Below are 26,361 nucleotides of genomic sequence, written 5' to 3'. Positions count from 1 at the left end.
GCTGCACGATAGCCCCACAGCAGGGCACTTTGGGCAACACAAAACCATGTGGCTGGTTACCAGGGAATTTTGGTGGCCCAAAGTCAAGGAAGATGTGCGGGAGTATGTGAGAGGGTGTGAACAATGCCAAAGAGCCAAGGGGGAGAGGCAGGCGCCGGCTGGTTTATTAGAACCACTGCCCACACCTGAGAGACCGTGGGAAGCAGTGGCAATAGATTTCATGACTGATCTGCCAAGGTCTAGAGGGAAAACAGCCATCATGGTTGTAGTAGACCTGTTAACTAAAATGGCCCATTTCATAGCCTGCTCACATGCGGTTACAGCAGAAGAAACCGCCAAATTGTTTGTAGAGAATGTGTTTAGGTTGCATGGCGCCCCCTTGAGGGTGGTTTCAGACCGAGGGAAACAATTTACTTCCAGGTTCTGGAGGAAGCTCATGAGCTTACTGCATGTAGAGGTTAATTTCTCGACGGCCCGTCATCCTGAAACCAACGGGCAGGCGGAAAGAGCAAATGGGGTTCTCCAACAATATTTGAGGTGTTATGTTAATGACAGAGAGAATGATTGGGTGGAGAAGTTGGCGTTGGCAGAATTTGCCTACAACAATGCAGAGAACGTGTCCACGGGGATGAGCCCCTTTTTGGCTAATCACGGGTGCCATCCCAGAGCCTTCCCAGGGGGGGAGGGGGAGAACTGGAGCGTTCCAGCTGCAGAACAGTTCGTGGAAGAAATGGAAGCGATCCATCGCCAGCTCCAACTCAATTTAAACAGGGCTAAGGAGGAATATAAGAGGCAGGCAGACAAAAACAGAAGGGAAGGTGAAAGCATCAGGGTGGGGGACCAGGTGTGGCTGTCAACCCAAGGGTTGCCATTCAAAGGAGGTTGTAAGAAATTAAGACCCAAAAGGCTGGGTCCGTTTGAAGTCATACAGCAGGTCAATCCAGTGGCTTTCAGGCTCCGGTTACCGAACCACATGAAGCTGCACCCAGTTTTTCACAGGTCGTTGCTGTCACCGTATAGAGGAGACAGTGAGGGGAGGGTCACTAGGGGACCAGCAATGGAGGAGAAGGAACACAGCTACCATGTAGCGGAGATCCTCGATTCCAGGTGGAAGGGAGATCAAGTAGAGTATTTGGTAATGTGGGAAGGGGAACCGGAGTCGGAAAACACCTGGGTTAGGGCAGAGGATGTCAATGACGAGGTTTTAATAGAGACTTTTCATCAGAGGTTCCCACGTAAACCTCAGCCTGTAGCGAGGTTCCGAAGGGAATACTTTGCCACCACCGACGAGGAAGAGGAGTTGGAGGGGTTCCCAGATTCTGAAGAGGAGGAGGATTCAGCTGGCCAGGACGACGATCGATGGAGAGAATTGTTCGAGACGTCAGAAGATGAGGAAGATTCGTTTCGGGGTTTTAGCCCTTCACCTCCCAGGGGGGAGGAATTGGGAGGGGGTGAGGGGGGCCCTGGAGGGGAGGTGGATGTCAGGGAACTGCCATCAGAGCATCAGGTGGTGGAGGGACTCAGGCAGGATGAAAGAGACTCAACTGCTGAAGCAGGGACCAGCAGGGGGAGGAGTGGGTCTCTGAGGGAATGCGAGCAGGAGGGAGGGCTCAGGGAGGCTTCCAGCGAGAACAGTGGGGAGGTATCGGAGTCTCCCATAGGGAGACCCACACCTCGCAGGAAACTGTCACGCCGTGAGTCCAGGAGACGCGTTTCCGTTAAGGAACTTCTTTGCTGGAAACGCTTCCGCAGACAGCCACTGTCGGACTCTACTAGTGACTAGAGCAGACATGTCTGAGGAGCTCCGTCACACACGGAGGTTTGTGGGGTCGCACAAACTCTGAGGGAGCACGTTTTCACGCACAAGCAGCTAATCAAACCCTCACATCGCGTATGCGCAGAAGCGCTGGAACCCGGAAGTAACCCAGTGCTGCGGGTTGCGAATGCTGCGTGTTGCGAATGTGCCTCCCGCACAGATCACTTTTGCAACCTGAGGTATGGCTGTACTCTCATTTTTTCCCCATTTAAAATCAAATATCTAGATTATTTACGGTACTTGCCTTGTTTCATGTTTCTCATCAATACAAAAGAGCTGTATACAAAAAGCATTCACTTCTCCTTTATATGTAGGACGAAAAGGCTCTGTCTCCACAGTCAGAATGGATGGTGTCTTGGAGGTTTTCAAATCCTTGCTTCTGCTGATTTCTAAACTGCTGGTTTCTGCCCGTTCTGATGAAACTCTAGCAAGTCCTCCCTCTCTCTACAGTGAGAAGCAATGAAAAAACAATTAAGATATTTCTAAATTCACTTTTATAATGGTAGCTTTAACATTATAAATAAAATGGCTTATAGCTCCCCCCCCCCCAGAGCAACTCTAAAAGTACAGTTTTATACACTAGTACAATACAGTGGTACCTTGGGTTAAGCACTTACGGTAATTCGTTCCGGAGGTCCGTTCTTAACCTGAAACTGTTCTTAACCTGAAGCACCACTTTAGCTAATGGGGCCTCCCACTGCTGCTGCGCCACTGGAGCACGATTTCTGTTCTCATCCTGAAGCGAAGTTCTTAACCTGAAGCACTATTTCTGGGTTAGCAGAGTCTGTAACCTGAAGCGTCTGTAACCTGAGGTACCACTGTACTGGTTTTGTTTAAACACTTACTGCCATGATAAATGCAGAAAATTTGATGTGAACAACCCATTATTCAGAGTTTGAGTGTAACTTTTCTCTGATTGCTACTTGAGGCTAGGATGAGGATGAGAAATGGTGAGTGTGGAGTAAGTTAGTCCTCTCTATGACATCTGTTTTACTTTTCAAAATCATCCATTCAATGTGCTTCCCCTCCCTTCCCAAGAGGAAAACATTCCTGTGTTTTTTCTCACTGTGAAGAGAAAGGCAGTTTGAAAGAGGTAATTTCAGAGGAAAAACAGCCAGCGGCTGAGCACCTCCTCCCAGTGGTGGAGGTGTTAGGATTCTTGCTCCGTGCTTGCAGTCATGGGATTGTTTTCTATCACATGACAGTGTATGTTTTCATTCCACAGTGTGGGAAGTGATGGAGACAGGATGTTTGGAATACAGTGGTGCCTCGCAAGACGAAAAGAATCCGTTCTGTGATTCTCTTCGTCTAGCGGTTTTTTCATCTTGCGAAGCAAGCCCATTGAAGGATTAGCGGATTAGCGCTTTTAGCGGCTTTTAGCTGCTTATCTGCTGATCGGATCAGCTGATAAGCGGCTTAGCGGCTTAGAAAAAGGGGGGAAAAGGGAAAAAAACTGCAGGAACTCACAAGACATTGTCGTCTTGCGAAGCAAGCCCATAGGAAATTCGTTTTGCGAAGCACCTCCAAAACGGAAAACTCTTTCGTCTAGCGAGTTTTCCGTCTTGTGAGGCATTCGTCTTGCGGGGCACCACTGTACTGTGTTCCGTGATGTGGGACTACTGTATTGTCCTTTGTTCTTTCTCTTTGCTGTCTGGTGAGAAAGAGGAAGGAGCGGAGTCAGAATGCTCCGGGTGTATTATATGTAAATAAAGTAGTTTAGCCAAAATGCTGCGTTGCTGAGTCTGTTACTCAATCTGCTAACACTCTGCGGATCCTTAAGCATGCTGATGCCTCTTAGTATCAGCCACTGTGATGTTCGGGCTGGAGAAAGCTTTTGAAGCTCCCGAACGACCGATCAGGAGGGAGAGAACATGCCAGTCGGCATGTGTTTCTATTGAGGTCCTACATGCAAGTAGGACGAATCCTGACAGGAGGAAGGGGGTGGAGCGGGCCGTCCCATGTGTCATCACTGGGGTGTGTGTGACAAAATGACAAAACTATGAGATTTTAAAAAAACCATATTGTATTAAAAAATGGGCTCACGAAACTTTTTAGTTCAGTCAACAAACATAAAGAAACGCGGCTGGCACTGGGCACCACACCGCGGGGGCTGGGAATTACCACCGGGCCTGCAGTGTGCCCGAGCCACGCGTCTCTCCTGAAAAGGCAGCGTGGGGCTTGTGTCTGCCCACCACCTCTCCCTCCACCGCCCCACAGCTGAGGGGGAGGTGGTGGAGAGGCTCCACACAGCGCACCCCACCCCCATGGGCATCTCGCCTCGCCCCCGGCTGCAGGACGTGTGTGCCGCACTGGACACCCGAGCAGCTAGCTCCACTGCTGCCTCCTCCTCACATGCCACATGATAGGATGGTTCCACTTGTCAATCACAGGTGTTCCACCAATGTACCTGTCATGATAACAGTGTATCAGGCATCCTGCTGGTTGGCCAGGGCTTCTGTCTAACCCTACAGCCTATCAGCAAACAGATCTTCAGTATAAGACTGAACCCTAAATATAACTTACAGGGAGTAATATCATTACAAAATAGCAATCTATCTGCATTCTTGGCAAAATCATCTCATCAGTTGAAAAATGGATCTAGAAAAGGGGAAAATATCTGCTTTGGTCACAAATAAGAGTCATGTTAACCACTTCAGAAGCATGGCATGGTGTTAAAGGAGAGATTTATGCAGTAACTTTGAAGTGTACAATATCTGTTTGAATATTAAAAGTGAAACCATTACATCTGGTTAGATCACTTATATTAATGCTACATAAATTGAAAATCATCACTTAAAATTAAATGGCGATAGAAAGGAGAATTAAGTTACGATGAATACAAATCCTAGCACTAAATAAGAAAAGATGCCAAACACGGTTGCAGCGATGAACTGGCACCACATTTGAAACCAAGCCAGTACTTTCCAGAGTTTAATCTGATTATCTCCCCATATGTTCAAGGCAAGTTTCAGAAACAAATCAAGTTCAGTCAAAATACTATAAAACATGGGCCCTGAATTCACCTGAACCCAATGAAACCAATTTCAAATTATGTACAATACCCAAGATAATATCAGCGGGTATGAAAAAGACACAATAGTCTAGTCACATATCAAGCCTGCTGGTACGGAGAGAGCACAGTTGAAGCTCACCCAAATAGTGCACTTGGTACTTTTGTGAATGTGCAAGACCAACCTTTTATCTGTGAATGGGAGCAACCGAAAAGGTGCACAGGGGGGGGGGGGGACCTTTCTGAAATGGAGAAACTGAAAAGCAAGACGAGGACAAAAAATTACATAAAGAAGATGTGTAGAAAAGGCTAGTTTCTTGAAAAAGAGGAAGTAGCCTTTGAAGGGATCCATGTGACGGTCATCTCCAGGCTTGACTACTGTAATTCGCTCTACTCGGGGCTGCCCTTGAAGCTGTCCCAGAAACTCCAGTGGGTGCAGAATGCTGCAGCGAGGCTCCTCACGGGGTCCCTGCCATGGGAGCATATTCACCCAGTGCTTTTCCAGCTGCACTGGCTCCCGGGTGGAGTACAGGGTCAGATTTTGACCTTTAAAACCCTTCACGGCCTAGGACCCTCGTACCTACGGGACCGCCTCTCCCGGTATGCCCCACGGAGGACCTTAAGGTCCATAAATAGCAACACCCTAGAGATCCCGGGCCCTAAGGAAGTTAGATTAGCCTCAATCAGACCCAGGGCCTTTTCAACACTGGCTCCGGCCTGATGGAACGCTCTGTCTCATGAGACCAGGGCCCTGCAGAATCTGATTTCTTTCCGCATGACCTGTAAGACAGATTTGTTCCGCCTGGCCTTTGGCTTAGAATCAATTTGATTCCCTCCCCCTCTTTCTTTTTTCCTTCTTTTCTAAGGCTGCATCTTAATGTTTTAATTTGAATTTTAATATTGTTTTTTAAGTTGTATTTTAATCAACTTATTTTTATTATTGGTTGTTAGCCGCCCTGAGCCCAGTCTTGGTTGGGGAGGGCGGGGTATAAATAAAATTTATTATTATTAGTAGTTGTCAGAGTTGCTTCCAGATCCTAGCTCACAGAGGATCACGCTAGCCAGCGATCATTAAATAAAAGTCTTTATTGAGTTACAGTTTCCATTCTCAAGCTGCTGCGTGCAACTCTACGTCTTATGCTTAGATCGGCGAAGCTCCGTCTGAGTCTCCGCCCCTTGTACACCAACTTAATATCCTAGCCCTGCTCCACCTTTTCCGCCTGACTGTTCTTCTCTGGGTCCCTCTGCCCCCCGGGGTCTCTTCCTTCCAGGATTCTTCTGACGCCGACCCCCCGGACCCTCCTGTCTCCTTGCACCGGGCTTTAGGACCTGGCTCCCTTTCCGGGCTGCCTACTGCGCCACCTTCCTGTGCATTTGAACTTGGCGCGCGCGCCCAACCTTCCACCTTCCGTCTAACCGTCTCTTCGCTCCCCGATGGAGGTGTGGCCACTCCTGACTCGTGCCCTCCCTCCTGTTGTGAGCTGCCAGCGCTTGATCCCTGGCGCCCTTCCTCTTCCCTGCTCTCTGGCGGTGACGCTGGTCCCGATTTCCAACTGCTCCCCTCTGAGTCCCCTCTGGCTCTATCTTCCTGGGGTGTCCCCCTAGTCTCCCCCCTTGCCCTGGCCACTGGTGCTCCTTTCTGTGAATCTTCTGATTCACTGGAAAGACTCGGAGATCTCGGGTCGTCGTCATCACTCATCTTTTCTTCTGCCTCCTCCCCCTCGCTCTCTGTTTCCTCCCTTGCCCTCGCCTCTGCTCCTGAACCCCTGACAGTAGTAGTAGTATTATATACAAAATCTAAATGCAAAGCAATATGTTGCTCCAAACACAAGAGAATGCTGGGAATTGGTGTGGAGGGATGAAGGAGACAGAAGACTTAAGACAGCCAGCGGCGGAGCTATCCGCTTGGGCACCTGGGGGTGGGGGTGATCTGCCCAGGGTGCGGGGCGACTGCATGTGGGGGGGGGATTCGGCACAGCGGCGATCGCACCTGGGGGGATTTTGTCACACCCCCTCAGGGATGACACCTGGGGCGATCCACCCCACAGCCCGCCCTTCCTACTCCCCTGAAGACAGCTGGTTGCAAAAAAAGGGGCAAGAGAGACAAGCTGACTCAGAAAAGAGAGGGGGAAAGTAGAGAGGGTGAAGAATAGTGAGACCTGCCTGAAGCGCTTGAGGCCTGGTGCCAGAACAGAGAAGCCTTAGGGATCATATTGCCTGATATTAACCTGATGCCAAGAGAAGGTCCACTGCCAGAGGCTACGCAATAAGACCCAACCCTTGGAGAACACTCCAAACTGCAATGCCTGAGTGGGACATCAAACTTACCTGTGGTGGGATCCTGAGAGAAGAGACAGAAACTCTTACTGGCTCACTATCAACATTCCCTTCCCTGACTGACCTATTTCACTCAGCCCACAGTTGACTGATTTCTCCTAGTGCTGTAATTTGGGTTATATAAATTTTCCTTCTTTTGCTGAAACACAACAATGAACAAACTAAAGTATTGTATCACCAACTGTTGTGTATCAATTTGTGATCAAAATGGGAGTGATTTAAGTAAGCTGGTTTTGTTACTTCTAAGGTAAGCAGAACTGGGAGAAGTTAAGATGCAGAATTTTCAGCCATTTAGCTCTAGATTCCAAGCACCATCACAGCCATTCTGCACCATTCTAGTCTGAGCTACCACCAGTACTGAAGTCTCCCATATTCTGAACTAGTGATAATGACTTAAATTTTGACGTCTAGCAGCAGAGAGAACATTTTAAAAATAAAGTATCAAGATATGAATAACTAAGGCTGTAAACTATTAATTTCAATGGGCCTCACCTCTGACGTTGTACGAAGAATGCTTTCTCTTTTACTAGCATTTGCACTAGCATGTGAAGCTTGAGAAAAGAAGCTCCCAATTTTGCTACCTCTCTGAAGAAATACAAATAAAAGAATACAAAATGTTTTGTTAAACACTATGTATACATCTCTATGGTGAAATAATCAGTATCAATGTTTTAAATAATTTCCAGAGGGACAGCCATGTTAGTCTCTTGCAGCAAAAACAATGAAGAGTCTTTATGGCACCTTAAAGACTAACAAAGTCATTATGAAACTTTTGAAGCCCCACCCCATACAGCTGGTCTTTTTTAACTGATCTCCTTTAAATTTTCCTTATCGGTTTTTATTCATCCATTATCTATGCTTAATCAAGAATTCTATGTATATGTTTTAATCTACGTTTGGCTCTTGTTCCCAATTAATTTAATAATTATCTGCTTAGAGATACTGTTATGCTATTTATTTAGATGCTTTGCTTATGCTGATCTGTGGCCATAATAAAGTAAATTCATTCATTCATTCATTATGACCCAGAAACTCCAGCGGGTGCAGAATGCCACAGTGAGGCTCCTTACGGGGTCCTTGCTGCGGGATCACATTCAACCAGTGCTTTACCAACTGCACTGGCTCCCGGTGGAGTACAGGGTCAGGTTTAAGGTGCTGGTTTTGACCTTTAAAGCCCTGCAGGGCCTGCAAGACAGAGCTGTTCTGCCTGGCCTTTGGTTTGGACTCAGTCTGACCCTTATGTTTTCCCTCCCCTTACAATTTTGATCCATGGGCTACTTTTAAAATGAGGCTGCATTTTAAATTGCATTTTAACCTGTATTTTAAATTGTTTTGTTGTTGCTGTTTTCCCCTATTATGTTTTGCTTTATTATAATTGTATAATTATAATTTTACTAGTGTTAGCCGGCCTGAGCCTGGCTCTGGCCGGGGAGGGTGGGGTATAAATAATAGTAATTTTTTTAAAAAAATTATTCCATAATTATCGTTATGATAATTATTATTATGAAACAAGCTTTCATAACAATACAGTCCACTTCATCAGAGGCTTGAAGTATTATCCTATGTGTGAATACCAGGATATGGGAGACGGGGGTTCAAATCCCCACTGGGTGACCTTGGGCCAGTCACTGCCTCTCAGCTTAAACTACCTCAGGTTGTTATTGGGATTAGCTGAGGAGAGGCCTACAGACTGGATTGCTGCAATGTTCTCTATGTGGGGCTGCCCTTGAGACTGCCCTGGAAGCTGTAACTAGTGCAAAATGCAGTGGCTCCCTGCGGAAGAATATCACCATATTACACAAGAGCTAAAAGAATTGCACTGGCTGCAAATTAGCTACTGGGGCTGGTGCATAAAGCCCTATATGGCTTGTGACCAGGACACCTAAAAGACTGTCTCATCCCTTATACACCCAACTGATCACTGTACTTTGCAGGAGAGGGCATCTTGCAGGTACCACCCTATCTGTGGGTGCATTCCGCATACTGTAGGAACCTGGACTTTAGTGTAGTGACGCTACCTTTAGAACTCTGTCCTATTACATATATAAGACAGGAACAATTTCTGCTGTCTTTTGGACATCTGTTGAAGACTTTCAACTTTCAACAAACCTCATCCCTAGCTCCACGCCATTCCTCTTCAAGTCTGCTCCAACCCTGTGTTTGCCTGACAGAGAAAGACTTTCCCCTCATATTAGCCACACCCTGCCTGCCCTGGTCTCCCCCAGGTTTCTCAAGCTATCTTCACTGCTTATTGGTCTACTTCAGTCTTTTTAAGGGGCCAAGGATCTTGGGAGACTCGGGCAGCTGGGTGCCTTACTCTGCACATTATCATGGAAAATATGCTTCTCTTTCTGAATCACAGAGCTAAAAGTGGGCACAAACTAGACTTACATTTATGTCCCACCTGTATCAGTGAGGTAGATAAACATGCAACTAGTTCACTCTTCTGAAGTGCAAATGGACTCAAAAGTGACCGTGTTTTGATTGTACTTAGTGTATATTGTCAGTTAATTGCATGTGAACTGCCCTGAGACCTCCAGGTATAGGGTGGTGTATAAACTGAATGAATGAATGAATGAATGAATGATAGTTTCTGAGAATTTTATATGTTTGTATATTGTTAACAATACACTTTTTAAAAATGTGCCTTTCCATCATTCATTTCCAAACGCTGTGAGACATCACTTACACCATGTCATGTGATTTCTAAAGTCACCTTCTGTTCAATCGTTTTGTTTTCGGTCTAATGAATTCTTTGTGATATTTACCTCACTATCCATATCTGGTGTTTCTTCTTTTTGACTTGTTACACTGGTTTCATCAGCTGGATGGAGGTGAGAAGTGAAGAGAGAATAAAAAGAAGAAAATTAAGAGATTAATAATGGGATCAATAATGAAATAGAAAGCCACACTAAGTAATTTCTCTTGCAAGCTTGTGTTCTGAGTTTTTATATTCTGTGCTATACATTTATTCAGTTTTTTTAAAATAAATATTTATTGAATTTTCACAAATTATAAAAACACACACAATACACAATACAAACATACACACACAAAAAAAACCATGTATAATTTCAAATCCTTTTTTCCCCTTAAACCTTGTTTCACCGACTTCCCCATACCTCCCCTTTCTGCATTCCAATTTCCAAATTTATTTCAGCAAATCCTCCCCCTTAATTTTATCCAATTGTCTCCTTTTCTTTTTCTTTTACTTTATCTTTTTCAGCTGTAATCCCTTACTTTCTATAACCACAACATTTTAACACTCATTAATTTTACAATATTTCTTAAGATAAATTTTAAATTTCTTCCAATCTTCTTCCACCGTCTCTTTCCCCTGGCCTCGGATTCTGCCAGTCATTTCAGCCAGTCCCAATACATTTATTCAGTTTTGGACAGCAGGAAGGGTACCCCACGGCCCTCCAGATGCTGCTGGACTCCAACTCCCATCAGCCTCAGCCAGCATGGCCCATGGCTAAGGATGATGGGAGTTGCAAGCCCAACAACATATGGAGGAGGACTGCCTCCCCACTTTGAGGCAAGGTAATAGTACAGTGGTACCTCGCAAGACGAATGCCTCGCAAGACGAAAGAGTTTTCCGTTTTTTGAGTCGTTCCGCAAGATGAATTTCCCTATGGGCTTGCTTCGCAAGACGAAACGTCTTGCGAGTTCTTGCAAGTTTGTTTCCTTTTTCTTAAATCCGCTAAGCCGTTAATAGCCGCTAAGCCGCTAATAGCCGTGCTTCGCAAGATGAAAAAACCGCAAGATGAAGAGACTCGCGGAACGGATTAATTTCGTCTTGCGAGGCACCACTGTACCTTAAAATTTTTAGTATCCCTCATTAGATGCTGAAACTGCTGCTTTGAGAGCAATGTTACCAATTTTCTAAAGACTTTTGTGACGCAACACTTTTGCATTAAAAAGTTCCTGTTGCTTTAGGCACTGAACAAAATACAAATCTATTTGCTATTCTCCTTGTTCTATCTTGCTTTCTTTATTTCTCTGCTGCCCTTGGTATATTCAAAATGGTATAATCAATTCTTCTATTATATCCATCCTTAAAACTACTTACGGCTGAGGTTCTTCTTTTCCTGTTACATGTTTGGCTCTTTTCTGCTTTCCCAAATTTGAATTTCTTTTTAAAAAGGGGATGGGGCCTAACTCACTCCTTTTCATGCATTTGAGTGTACTTTCACATTTAGTTTGGCATAATGTGAAGGATATAGTGAAATAGTGAAGATTTGGTCATTCAAGAGTACAGCAGTACCTCAGGTTAAGAACTTAATTCATTCCGGAGGTCCGTTCTTAACCTGAAACTGTTCTTAACCTGAAGCACCACTTTAGCTAATGGGGCCTCCTGCTGCTGCCGCGCTGCCACCAGGCGATTTCTGTTCTCATCCTGAAGCAAAGTTCTTAACCTGAAGCACTATTTCTGGGTTAGCGGAGTCTGTAACCTGAAGTGTCTGTAACCTGAAGCATATGTAACCTGAGGTATTTACTATTTTGCATCTCCTTGACTGCCTTGACTGATATTGCAATAAATTTCTTCATTGGTTTCCCAAACGGACATCTGGGGATTAATACATGTACATTCCAGAAAGACTAATAGGACTTGAGAGTCTGTTAATTGCCTGCACAACTAAGATACTGTTATGATACATTATTCACATTTATTTATATATTGCTTTTAAACCGCCAATGCCTCAAAGCTGTGAAAATCTTAAAACAAAATACCTAATACAGTTCATTTAAGTGACACAGAGAAATTACTGTACCATTGGACGCACCTAGTTTTTTTTTTGGGGGGGGGGAAATTCCCTTTATTTCCCCCCCCAAACCAGGTCGGGGAACAGTGGGATGGTGGCGCTGCGCCTCCCCGCTGTCCCCCAGCTTGTGGGGCTGGCGCTGGGGAGAGGCGCGCTTCTCCCCAGCGCCAGCCTCCAAACCAGATTGAGGAACAGTGGGATGGCAGCGCTGCGCCTCCCCGCTGTCCCCCGAGCTTGTGGGGCTGCCCGATGTCTTCCTGAAGCGCAGGGCGCTCTGCTTTCAGCGCGCCCTGTGCCCCGTGCCCCGGGAAGCAGGCTGCTATCCGCGGCCTAGGGAGCCCTGCAGGAACTCCCGCAGGGCTCCCTAGGCTGCGGATGTCTTCCCGAAGCGCCAGGCGCTCTGCTTCCAGCGCTGGGCTCCCGAGGGTTGCGCAGAGCTTCCTGAAGCCTGTATTCGCCCCATAGGACGCACACATATTTCCCCTTCATTTTTGGAGGCGAAAAAGTGTGTCCTATAGTGCGAAAAATACGGTAGTAAGCAAAGCAATATGACAGCAAATTCACAACATATGAGAGCCAGAGTAAATCCTTCCCAAGGTAGAGAATTAAAGGGTATTTTCATAAACCTCATATCCTACACACTTAGGCTTCAAAATCAAGTCCTATTGAATTCAACGAGGCTTATTCTCAAGTAAATGTGGTTTCAACTGCAGCCTTAGGAAACATGAACAGATAATGAAAAACACTAACAGTAAAAAAACAAGCTTACCCTACATAGCATAATTAAGGATGCTCTAACCACAACATATTCTAACTATTTTGGGTGAACAAGTAATTAGCATACTTAACTGCCAAATAATATTTTTTAATCTAATAGGGTTACATTTTATATGCAAATTAATTAGAGCTTCAGAACTTCCTTTAAACATGCTTATAATTCTCCAGCATCAATTTAATTACTGCATTATTACTGTGATTTAGATATGCCAAGAATAAATATTGGAGGACCATAACCTTCATTTTAACTATATTTTTAAAAAAGTCCTTAAACAATATAAGAGGAAGAGATGAATTAATACTGGAGGTGAAAATCAGCAGGTTGGCTGAAAAAGTCAATTCAATGTGAAAGCTACAACAGAATAATTCCTTCTCTGTTAGAAATGCTGTAACTACTAATTTCTAATTCCAGATACAGCAACAACCAAATTACTATAATTATTGTGAAAAATACCACTTACATCATGATGGCTCAAGAATGGTTTTTTATTACATTTTCAGAGAGAAAAAATATATAATCATTTTCAAGCTAATCAGCTCAAAACCCTTTTTTATTAAAGCTGCATGAAAACATAATTATTTGTAACAGCAAACTTATGAAACAGCATTTGTCAAACCAAGTGCAAAACATAATGGTAGCATCCCCTGCTGGTGTAAAATTTTGCATGGGTTAATTTAACCACATTTCAAAGCTACACACAATAGCGTAACCACAAAAGCAGGTATTGGAAGCTGTACATTTACTTGCAAGAGCTCAGTTAAAGCCCCTGATGGGAATGCATTTTTCCCAGGCTCATGCAGGTCATTATTCTTTCAGTTATAAGTTAAGAATGTTCACACTTCAATATGCTAGAATAACTTGAGAAAATAGAAAGTTTACAATGGGTGTATTTGCCTTATTGCATGACACTGTGACTGTGCTCCAACCTGCACAGCTTTAACCATGAAAAATGGATTGCGTTCAAATAGGGTCGCCATATTTCTAGAAGTAAATTCAGGACAAAAAACTTATTGAGCTCTTTTTGGGAAATGTCTGGGAAACTCCAGGTGTATGGCAACCCTAGTTCAGGTGAAGATTTCTCCACAGGACAACTGGAGCATACATAGAAAAACTAAGGTCTACAGTTAGAGCAAGCTGGAATTAGCTAGAGAAAGGTGCACCTAATGGACTGAAGGAGCACAGGAAGTAGCTGCTTACTCACTGAGTTTGAGTATTTCTTGCCTTGGACTTTGGTGCAGATATTAACCCATGTGCCTAATGCCTAATGCCCATGGAAAACATTCATACCAAGTACTTCCCCTTGTTTCTCACTGGAGGCAGCGGGGGGGGGGTTAGGATTCTCTCTGTAATAACAGACTCTCACCTGGGGGCTAGGTATAGAAACCATTTTCTCAAACCTTCTGACAGACTGGGCAATTTCACCTATTTCCTTTCTCCTCTGAACAAAAAAAGAGGAAAAGATCTACTATAAAAATGAGTTCCTTATATAAATACCACCTACTTCCCTTGTCTCTCACCTGAGCGTTTAACAATATTCAAACCAATGCAGTTAATTAAACTGTACAAAGTGTTGCATTTTTACCTGTGTCACTTGGCTTCCGTGGTGGCTTCAGAATGTCATCTGGGTGTGGTTTACATAGTCCGTGGAAGGGACCCAAGTCAAAACAGTCATGAAGCAACTGTATACTCACTTCAGAGCATACACTCATGAAGCCCACTGCTACGCCATCATCCTGAAACATGATAATTGAACAGATGTCAATCTTTTTTAAAAACGTATTTCAAAAGCTAAGAAGGAACATCAGTGCTTTTTTCTGGGGGGATGCAGGGGTACGCATACCCCCTAAACATTTTGTGGATCTAAGTTTGGCCTCATTGAGGGGCAGTATTTCAATATGAGTAGGAAAATGAGAGTACCCCTAAACATTTTTTTTAGAAAAAAAGCACTGAGGGAAACCATTGGCCAATCTAATTCAATATGCCCTAAAGAATGCTTTCTATAACACAGCTAAAGAATATCTTAAATAGAAATATTTACAAGAAATATCTATTTATTCTGGAGAAATTTTAAGAGCAAACCGAGCAATGTATTATAATGTAGAATTTGATTAGAGAAGTGTATTTGTTAATATGCAATGCCAAATGCAATGTGAAATACAGTGGTACCTCGGGTTAAGTACTTAATTCGTTCCGGAGGTCCGTTCTTAACCTGAAACTGTTCTTAACCTGAAGCACCACTTTAGCTTATGGGGCCTTCTGCTGCTGCCGCGCCACTGGAGCACGATTTCTGTTCTCCTCCTGAAGTAAAGTTCTTAATCCGAGGTACTATTTCTGGGTTAGCGGAGTCTGTAACCTGAAGTGTATGTAACCTGAAGCGTATGTAACCCGAGGTACCACTGTAATTGAAATTAGAATATTATTTTCATGGGAAATGTTTGCTTAAAGGTAGCTGCGGACAGATATAAATTAACCACGTTTTAATGTGCTTGTAACTGCCACCGTGCTAACCCTGCTATGTGAGAGTAAAGAATCACTCTTCCAAACCTCTCTCTCCAACGGTCTTGGCAGAAATAAATACTCCTGGATGGGAAATGCCCAAAGACCTCCTGATTGTATTATATGGACCCCTCAAAGTGGTAGAAATTACAATCTATTTAATAATAGCTTACTGAATAGTCATTTGTCAAGACTGAAAAATATCCCATTACAACAAAAACATGCTTAATAAGAACCTGGGAAATTAAAAAATACAAGCAAAAATAGATACTTGGATGAATCCTAAGCAGGTTTATTCAGAAGGTCTCCTTGATAAATACACAGGATTTTCCCAGTCAAAATTTGTATAATGAAACTTTAGAGCAAGTGTGGGGAACCATCCCTCACCTTCCTCTCCCAGGACTAATTTTCAATGGGACAATTTTCGTTGGCACTGCACCCGGGAAGAAAAAGAGTAAACTCCTCCTCTGCATTCTGTGTTTCCAATGAAAAGCAGGGCTGCCTGCCTTTACTGCTGCTGCTGCTGCTGCTGTTTAACTAGAGTGACTTCGTGTTTAGTGCTACATCTTGTTTGGCCCTTTGTTACACACAGAAGTCATAGCACCAAGGAAAATGGCTTTGTCTTTTAGCATCATGCAATTGTTTGACCAACAGTATTAGACAAAAATAGCTTTCCAAGTGGTTCAACTTTTCGTCTAGGTCCTAAACCAATATTTTTCTAAAGAACTGAATTGACACAGCTGGCATCAACACTTCAATAAAAATAAAAACACATATAGTTCCCCTTCCCCCTTGATCATTTGTTTGCTTAGCTGAACAAAGCTGGAGCCCTGCAGTTGCTTGGCTCCAATGTAATTTTAGGCCCAAGGCTCAGCTGAAGCTGATTAAACAATCTATCTGCCATATGTGCAGAAAGAACCCGCCAGCTTCATTCTTTGGAGGGCAAACTGACTTCTATCTTGGCCCACACGGCAGTGCTTTCCCAAGCTACAGCAGCACTGATGAACCTCTGAAGGATTTTCTTGGGTTTGTATTGATAATTGCCAGACAAGGGTGCAATATTTATAAGATAAGCTTTGAACAAGTGTTTTACTCTGCTAAATGATTAATTGAAATCAAGCTGTAAGCAAGCTACACTGGTGTCGTTTAAACTAAGGAGTTTATTAAAAATACTCTGCACCACTGTTTTTCAACCTCTTGAGACTGATGAACCTTCGTTGCACTCAAAATTAAATAGGTCCATGAACTCTTAACACTTGAACACATGGTGATGCATCTCCCTTAAAAACAGACAAATAGATAAATACATAATTTATGACTAAAATTGACATACCACTGGCTAGTATTTTATTTTTGCTAGCATTTTTTAAGCTAGTTTCACAGCTATACTCTGCCAATTCCTTAATTCTTTACTTACTGATAATTAATTGCTGCATTGATTCAAGAGCGGCAGGCAAAGCCCTGAAGATGATTCACCAAGAGGAAAGTCCCCCTGGAAGTACTAGATCCTTAAGATGATGTAAAAGAATAAACACTTTTCCTCTAATGAACTCCAGAGCAGAGTTTATAGTTACTACTGCGAAACTAAAACAAGAAACTGGCTGGCAACTGCTTTTCAATCATAAGCAGTCACTTCTGCCTAACCTTAGCAATACTAAGGCAAAGAAACTAATGTTTCATTGGACTGAAGTCAGAACATGGCAGAGAGCACTAGCAAACCAATGAAATCCAAGGGCTTATAACAAACCTAGAATAATTATTCTATTACAGTACTTATTATTCTGTTGCTTGGAGACAGAACTTCCCAGTTACTTCTGATGCTATGACAAATCCCTATATTCTGATTTAGACCAACAGTGGCATCTAAAGTATCTGGGAATCTGGATTCTTACATGGAAGCCATAGTTTTTGTTTTACTTCCATTCAACTTTCTTTATACTCTGCCAAAGGAAGGATGGGTTTCTACTGGCCTCAGATTACCACAAAAATATGAAGCATCACCCTAGTGCTTTAGTCTCCTTTGGAAGCACATTAAACAACTGACCAGAGATGCTCTGTAAGCGACTAAGTGTTCTCAGACTGTGGTTTTGCTTAAATTTAAAAGCCTATGAATGTGATCTGCTGCCTTATCTTCTTCCTCCTCTTCCCCACCAAACAAACAATGACAGTTAACCTCACTGGTTTTAAAAAGGCATTTCTCCAGTATTACTCACTGAAATCTTCCTCGTGTGCTAGACTGCACAGTTATAAGCTAGCCCTTGTGCTCTGTTTTACAAGGATTTGTTAAAGCCTGTGTCCTTTGGAGTTTGGGAAAACTTTTTATTTTTTCTAGAAATGGAATAGAGGAAGGGCACTTATCAGTAGGGCTTAGAACAGGGACGGAGAACCTGTTGCTGGGCAACCACTCCCAGAATCCCTGACCCCTGGCCATGCAGGCTGGGGCTGATGGTTTCCTATCCCTGACTTACAAACGCTTCTCCAAACAGACAGCCTCAACCAGACTTACCCAACCTGGTGCCTTCTAGATATTTGGACCACAAGTCCCATCAGCCCCAGCCAGCTTGGAAGTTGTAGTCCAAAACATCTGGAGACCATGTTAGAGAAGGCTGGCCTCGGGTTTGTCAGGCTAGGTTCAGCCTGACAGGTAGCAGCCGGTCAGGATTATTTTGGGGGAACCTCTACAAAAAGGGGGGGTCCACCCTCCCTCCATCAGCAAAGATGCCACTAATTTTGTAGCTGACCTGAGCTCATAGGAAACAATGAGAAAATCCATGATTTATTTGTACCACTGCCCTTCCCACCAGGAAAAAAGACGGAAGCAAAGGCAGTTCTGTTCTCTTATTTTCTGTGAATGTTTTTGTTTTGTATGTGTAGATTTTCCAATGAAAATGCAAATATTGTTCTTTGTTATTATCCTAGTGTAACAAGTTGAAAAGGAGTTTGTGGCTCTGCATGGTTCATGTCAGCTCTGCAGTGTAGTCTGCTATTAACATTGCAGGTGAAAGGTTAGGACAAATCAGAGATATACACAAGAAACTTGCAACAGAATTCAGTATTATTATACCTGAATTGGAGGTACAGACAGCAATCAGGGAAGGAGGACTATAAAACAGATTGCAACAGAAGCACTGGGGAAGGGAGTGATCAACTCGTTATCTAAAGGCAATGTTTGCAATCAAAATGCTCCCACTTTGCGCCCACAGGTATTCATTAGCAAAGCGTAAAATGAAAACCCCAAGTCAAACTGGGTGCCAGGGGCTGTGTTTTTATTGTTGCATTTATATCCAAGCTTTTCTTCCTCCAAGGAGCACATGGGATGGGTCTCCCGCTCCTCATTTAATCGCCACAATAACCCTGTGAGGTAGGTTAGGCTGAGAGGAAGTGGCTGGCCCAAGGTTACCCAGTGAGCTTCATGGCCAAAAGGGGATTTGAACCCTAGTTTCCTAGGCCCTAGTTCAACACGCTAACCACTATACTAGACAGTCTAGATATTTATAAAGTGCTGTTGAGTGAGAGATGAGATAATTTTTTTCCCCAGTTGTTAGGCAGACTCCGTAGTAAGTAACTTTTTTAATGGAGTTGTGTTTTATAAAACCTCGTATTTTCTGTACTACTATCCTATAATGTAACTGTAGCAGATGATTTAAAATGGAAACAAAAGCCCAGAACCAAATATCCCATAAAGGAATCAGTTCAGTTCAATATAAAGAAATTAACAGATGCCAAACAAGCATTAAATAATTCTATACTAAAAAGTGAAAAGCCAGTAGAATCCTGGTTTTGCCAACTCAACCCTTGATACACCAGATTCTGCTAAGCTCTATCCATGCTTTACCTAGTGCCAATCAGCTTTTCCCATGCTCTGCCCTTGACATGCCAGTTTGTGCCATTCCTCAGCCTCACATGGGAGGGGCAGGATTTTTAAAACCAGAAGTTAACAACCCTAAGTAATACCAAAGACTTATGGTATCTAAAAATATTTCAGCCTCTAACTGCTTCTCGGCTGCTATTATCTGCTGAGCACACATCCATTTTTCTGGATGCTGTATTTCTTTGACATGTGATGCAAATGTGTCTAAATAAGTAAAATTTCAACACTAAATTATGAAAGATAACACTTATGACAAATCCTGGCTGGAGTCATCTATCAAAGGTATGCCAAAGACAGAATACATGTATTTAGCAAGGTGGGGGCTACCCATTGCCTCTGCTTTATTTTCCTTCTCAGGAGAGGTGAATTTCTGTGTAAATTTAAGATCAAAGACTGCTTGGATTATTTCTTTCACAGAAACAGAGGTGTATTATAAGCAACCCTGATCATCCAAACACTGCAGATCATATGCAAAAAATGAAGTGATGGCAGTGTGTCCCAACCTCCAGATGAACTGTTGTTCTCAGGTATTTGGAAATTAATCCAAGCCACCCTCCTATTGGCACATACTGTAACCATCAAAAAGGCAAAAAAGTAGTAGACCAGCAGCTTTTTTGTAATAAGATTATGACTCACCTCACAAACTACAGCACGATTCTCTTCATCTTGTGCTTCTATCAGTTCAGCAAGGAAGTAATCTCCATAGGTTTTTCTCAGGGTATCATTGTGGCGTGCAAAGATAGGGGTGAGATCATCATGGTCTTCCACTCTACAGATGAGATGACTTGTTTAAGAATGTCTGGAAACAATCTACATTTTACTTTGCAGAAGGCAAAGTTTGCAAAAAAATCATGTGGAAAGTGTTCAATGTATAGAGGATCTTCTTAAAATCAGGATGAGCATTTAGAGTAGGTGACCTTGAAATATATTCCAGTTAATTTGATATTTCAGTGCACTTGTGAAATGGCCCTTGCACCCAAATTCAAATCATTCAAATGAATGACTTCATTTGAGCCAAAGCTTACCACACACCAACAAATTTCAGTTTGTGTTTCAGCACTGCAGCATGCAAAACAATAAAACAGGCACAGGCAAACTCGACCCTCCAGATGTTTTGGGACTACAACTCCCATCATCCCTAGGTGGTCCCATCAGGACCAGTGGTCAGGGATGATAGGAATTGTAGTCTCAAAACAGCTGGAGGGCCAAGTTTGCCTATGCATGCAATAAAACAGAGTTTCTCTGATCACATTTAGAATGCCTCTCTCTCAAAAGTAATGAAAAAATATCAGTTTCGGTTGGGGAAACAGACTCTGTTACTTCAAGTGACTATTTCAAGTGGTTAAATTTAAGAAGGTTTATACTACCCCGAGGGACTAAGACCTCTTGGGGGCTAATTGAAAGCTGAATAGTTTAACTATAAGGAATACATTTACATATTTTTTTTTTTCGGCATAAAAGGAATTCCCAAGGTTTAAGGACAATGTCACATACGCAGAAGAAAGGGGCAGAGGGAGGTACCCCAACTGATAGGAGAGCTTCAAAACAAGAAACAGAATTTAGGACAGAAATACTGAGGATGTTCGCAGAAATAAAACAAAGCGAAAAAAATCTGGAAACAAAATTGGAACAGGTGGACAACAAAATCGGAAAAATGGATAAAAAGATTGAAGAGACAGTAAGCGAGCTAAAAGGACAGATTAAAGAGGTTTCAAAAAGAGTGGACGAGGGACTAAAAAAGACAAAGCAGGAAATGAAAGAGATGAAGCGAGAGGAGGAAAGATTGAGAAATGAGATAGTAGAGTTAAACAAAATACAGGAAGAAATTAAAGACTCCATCGCAATGAACGATCTAAAACAGAGGGAGACTAACTTAAGATTGAGACAAATTCCAGAAGTACAAAACGAGAATATAAAAGAAAGATTAGTGAAGGAAATAGCACAGTGGATGGAAGTGGAAGAGGAAGATGTGGCTAGAACAATCATAAATGCGTATAGAATGAAAATTAAAACAAATAAAGCCAGGAAATATCCAGGGGACTGTTTAGTTACATTTAAAGACAGAGAGATGAGAAATTTGGTTTTGCAAAGAAACAGGGAAAAAAGATTATACATCGATGGGCATTATATTATTTTATTTAAAGACATCCCCATAAGGCTGCTTAAACGGAGGGAATCGTATAAACCACTAGTTCAACTACTTAAAAAGAATAGAATTGACTTCCGATGGGAATTTCCGGAAGGGGTCTCTTTCTTCTATAAAGGTGTTAAAAGAAGATTGACTAGTCCCGAAGAAATAGGAAAATTCACAAGAAGATATAAAGAGCTCCAAGTGGGAGAGGAAGAGGAGAAGGGTGCAGAAGGTAGATCTAGATTGAGGGAGGATTTAGAGTTAGGTGAAGAGGAAGAACAAAGTAGAGGAGAACTAGAAGAAGAAGAAGAAGAGGAGGAAGAAGGAGAGGAAACAGAAAGGTTACAGAGTAACACCTAACTCAGAGTAGCACCTAAAATAATATGTCTTTAAAACTATGGAATTGGAATGTTAATGGAATGAATGATAAGAAAAAACGCAATGGAATTGAACGCATTCTAAAAAAGAAAAATTTAGATATCATATGCCTTCAAGAAACCCACGTGGCCAGTAAACATAAGAAAATCCTTATTAATAAGAGGTTAGGAAATGAGTTTATCTCCTCCGATAAAAAGAAAAAAAGAGGAGTAGTATTATATATTAAAAATAACATTGAAACACACCAGCTATTTAAGGATGAGGAAGGGAGAATGATCGCAGTCCGCATTAAATGGCAAGGGGAAATGATGATAATAGTGGGAGTCTATGCACCAAATGGCAATAAAACAGAATTTTTCAGATCATTGGAAGAGAGATTATTTGACTACATGGACCAAAAAATCATAATAATGGGAGATATGAACGGGGTGGTCTCAACAGAAATAGATAGATTAAGGAAAACTAAGACAGAAGGAGGGAAACTACCTAAGATATTTTTTGAAATGGTGAAGAACTATAACTTGGTAGATATATGGAGATTGAGACACCCCATGGAGAAACAATTTACATTTCATTCAGGACCGAATGAATCACTGTCAAGATTAGACCAAATTTGGATATCAAATGAACTAACAGTAAGAACTACAAAAATTGAAATACAGGCCAAAATTATCTCCGACCACAACCCCATAATAATGGAGATGAAGGGGGTTGAAGGACGAACTTTCAGATGGAGATTAAATGATAACTTATGGGATGACCAAAAATTTGTGGAAAAGATTCGGACGAAATTATTGGAGTACTTCATAGATAACCAAGATAAAGGGGTTAAAATAAATGTGGTATGGGACGCGAGTAAGGCAGTCATGAGGGGCCTGCTCATCCAACAAAATGCATGGAAAAAGAAAAATAAAGAAAAAAGAACTAAGGAGATTTTGAGACAGATTATGGATTGTGAACAAAAACTAATTAAAAAACCAAATAATGAAAGGATATTGCAGGAAATAAAATCCCTCCAAACCCAATTTGCAATGTTGATAAATAAGGAGGTTGAGTGGAACATCAAAAGATTAAGACAGAGAAATTTTGAATTTGCTAATAAGCCAGGAAAATGGCTTGCGTGGCAAGTCAAAAAAAGAAAGGAACAAAACACAATAAACAAAATACAAATAAACGGAGAAGAGATAACTGAACCAAAAGGGATTAGAAGAGGATTTGCGGAGTTTTACGAGCAACTATACAGGAATAAGGATAGAAACAACAATAGGAAAATAGAGAGATATTTAAAAGAGAAAATGGTAAGGAAGATTTCGATAGAGCAAAGAGAAATGTTAAATGCCCCCATTTCCAGAGAGGAAGCAGAGGAAGTGATAAAGGAACTGAAAAGAGGTAAAGCCCCGGGCCCAGATGGGTTTACTGCGAGCTACTATAAAGAAATGAAAGATATATTGACGGTTCCGTTAGTTGAGGTGATGAATAAGACCCTAAAGGAAAAAGAGATCCCAAGCACCTGGAAGGAGGCATTTATCACAATAATTCCAAAACAAGATACTGACCCAACCCAAGTAAAAAATTATAGACCCATTTCCTTATTAAATACAGATTATAAGATTTTTGCGGGAATTTTAGCAAAAAGGTTTAAAAAAATATTAGTGAAGATAATGCATGAGGACCAAGCGGGTTTTCTACCGGGAAGGCAAATAAAAAACAACACAAGAGGCATAATTAATATAATAGAATATTTATCGGACAGAATTGATAAGCCAGCTAGTCTGATTTTTATTGACGCGGAGAAAGCCTTCGATAACGTCACCTGGGACTTCATGCTGAGAAATTTAGAAATTATGGAAGTGGGTCAAGAATTTTGGAATGGGATAAAAGCAATATACACCGAACAGAAAGCGAAGCTGATAATAAATAATGCCATAACAGAAGATATAAAAATATCTAAAGGGACAAGACAGGGCTGCCCGCTCTCTCCGCTGCTCTTTATAGTGGTGTTGGAGGTTCTGCTAAACGCAATAAGGCAAAACAAACAAATTAAGGGAATATCATTAGGTTCAAACGAATACAAAGTTAAAGCATATGCTGATGACGTGGTATTAACGGTAGAAGATCCTATAAACAGCTTAAAGGGAATTCTGGAGGAGATGGAGGAATTCGGGAAGTTAGCTGGATTCAAACTAAATAAGAATAAGACAAAGATGATCGTTAAAAACTTAGACCAAGACAAGATAGAATTATTACAGGAACAAACAGGAATTGAAGTAGTTAAAAAAGTTAAATATTTAGGACTCTGGCTTACCAATAAAAATATTGACCTATACCAAAATAATTATATCCCAGTGTGGAATGAAATTAAGAAAAATCTGGAGATTTGGGCAAGGATGAAATTATCACTCTGGGGTAGAGTGTCCATGGTCAAAATGATGGTACTCCCCAAAATGCTTTTTCTATTCCAAACAATCCCGATAATAAAGGGCACAAAAAACTTTAAAGAATGGCAAAGGGTGATTTCTAGATTTGTCTGGGAAGGAAAGAAGCCCAGAATTAAGTTTAAGATATTAACAGATACCACTGAAAGAGGGGGCTTCGCCCTGCCAGACATGAGACTGTACTACGAGGCAGCATGCCTTTGCTGGATTAAAGAGTGGATAAAGTTGGAGGATACAGAGTTATTGGATTTAGAAGGGTATAAGAACAAATTTGGATGGCATGCCTATTTGTGGAGAGATAAGATAAAAGTACATAAGGGATTTTGCAGCCATATCTTTAAGGGACCTTTGATAGAAGTTTGGAATAGATATAAGAACACACTAGAACCAAAAACCCCACACTGGTTATCACCAGTGGAGTTAATAAGTGTAAAGAAAGTCAATATGGGGAAAAAATGGGGTAGGTACGAAGAAATGGTATTGAAGGAAGGAGGGAAGTGGAAAATTAAACCATACGACCAGGTAAAAAGATATACATACGATTGGCTGAGTTACTATCAGATAAATGAGATATTTAAAAAAGAAGTGAAAGAGAGGGGCTACGATGAAAAGACATCGAAATTTCAGAGAGAGATAATAAACTGTGATCGGAAAAATCTGTCAAGTATGTATAAAATACTGTTAGAATGGAACATGAAAGATGAGAAAGTCAAAAAAGTGATGACTCAGTGGGCAAAGGACCTCGGTTATGATATTCAATTGGAGAACTGGGAAAAATTGTGGAGAGTGAATATAAAATTTACAGCATGTGTACTGTTAAGGGAGAATATGTTAAAAATGTTATATAGGTGGTATATAACACCCGTTAAACTAGCTAAGATGTATAAAACAGATAACAAATGTTGGAAATGTAGACAAAAAGAAGGGACGTTCTATCACCAATGGTGGGAATGTGGGAAGGTTAAAAGCTTCTGGGACGAAGTCTATAATGAAATCAAAAAGATATTAAGCTACACATTTGTAAAGAAACCCGAAGCTTTTCTATTAGGTATGGTCGGAAAAGATATTAAAAGAAAGGATTGTAAAATCTTCCAATATGCGGTAACAGCAGCTAGAATCGTGGTGGCGCAGAAGTGGAAGCAGGAAGAAAGCCCAACGTTAACAGAGTGGAGATTAAAATTGACGGAATATGCGGAGTTAGATAAATTGACAGGGAAAATTAGATATATGAAGGATCAAAAATTTATAGATGACTGGGGAAAATTTGCGGATTATCTGGAGAACAAATGTTTAGTAAACACAACGCTAGTAGGATTTAAAGAGGCACTGTAAAACACTAAGAAGTATTGCTTATGGAAAACAATGTCTGAAAGATGGTACTAATGGCAGTACGAAAGATTGGAATGCGTTATAAAGAGATAAATACGAATGAATGTCAAGGACGTTGAAGGAAGTCCAAAAGAATGAGATGTATGAAACACGGATTTAATGTATATATATGGAAAGATTAATAAAAAATTTTAAAATGCAAAAAAAAAACAAAAAACAGAAAAAATATCAGTTATTTTCCATTCTCTCTCTCTCTCTCTCTCTCTCTCTCTCTCACACACACACACACACACACACACAGAGTTCCAACAAGGTGAACATGTTCCATGTTAGAAATTAGATACAGCAATTTCTTATCCTCTTTTTTGTCCTACATAGCAGATTATTACTGGGATTAAACACTTAAATAACATTTTTAATATTGAAAAATATCATATATAAAAATGATTGGACTTCACTTGCTCATTCGTGGGAATAGCAAATATGGTCTGTAAAAGAGTCAGAGTCACTCTGATAACTGGAGATCTGAAAATGAAGAAAGACTGGATATCTAAGTGTCTAAACATGTGATGTGTTAACTTTCGTAATAGCAGACAGGATTTTAGTAAAGAGAATTCAAATGGAAAAGAAAAGGGTGTCTCCCCTTCACAGACTTGATCAGCCTCAGATTGGTGAAAGGCATTTGACTTGGAGCTAGGAACATCTCTTTACATGGACAAGCTGTTTACAAGTAAATCTAACTTGGCTTTACAACACACACACACACACACACACAGCTATTGATGAATATATTTTTGATGCAGTAGCACATTCTAGAAGCTCTGTTTACAACCAAATTTATTTTAAAAGCAGCATAAAATTAAGTAAGCACCTTGTATACACAAAACTATACAATCTAAGTGCTCCTGGAATCATCTGCAAAATGCCTTGGTTACTTGGAACAAACCGCTCATAGGTTGGAACAGAACACCACAGAAGTTATTTGATCATAAAAAGTGGGGGCTTTAAAAATAC

At 41.6% G+C, this 26,361-nt stretch overlaps 1 protein-coding gene across 2 annotated transcripts in view; it reads right to left on the bottom strand.

The window, feature by feature from the left end:
* CFAP61 (cilia and flagella associated protein 61) overlaps positions 1–26,361 on the bottom strand; it is a 139,340-nt gene that overhangs the window by 98,537 nt on the left and 14,442 nt on the right. For both annotated transcript variants that reach the window (XM_083519052.1, XM_083519053.1), the window contains 5 exons: positions 19,711–19,843; positions 14,290–14,440; positions 9,932–9,987; positions 7,656–7,748; positions 2,061–2,260 (listed from right to left, as the gene is read on the bottom strand). In XM_083519052.1, coding sequence (XP_083375178.1) covers positions 2,061–2,260; positions 7,656–7,748; positions 9,932–9,987; positions 14,290–14,440; positions 19,711–19,843 — 633 coding nt within the window. The remainder of the gene's footprint in view (positions 1–2,060; positions 2,261–7,655; positions 7,749–9,931; positions 9,988–14,289; positions 14,441–19,710; positions 19,844–26,361) is intronic.

This window comes from Podarcis liolepis, assembly GCF_965112155.1.
Source record: "Podarcis liolepis genome assembly, chromosome: 8".
Lineage (NCBI taxonomy): Eukaryota > Metazoa > Chordata > Lepidosauria > Squamata > Lacertidae > Podarcis > Podarcis liolepis.
Note: the sequence above shows the minus strand (reverse complement) of the source record. Positions and strands in the feature narration are given on the sequence as shown.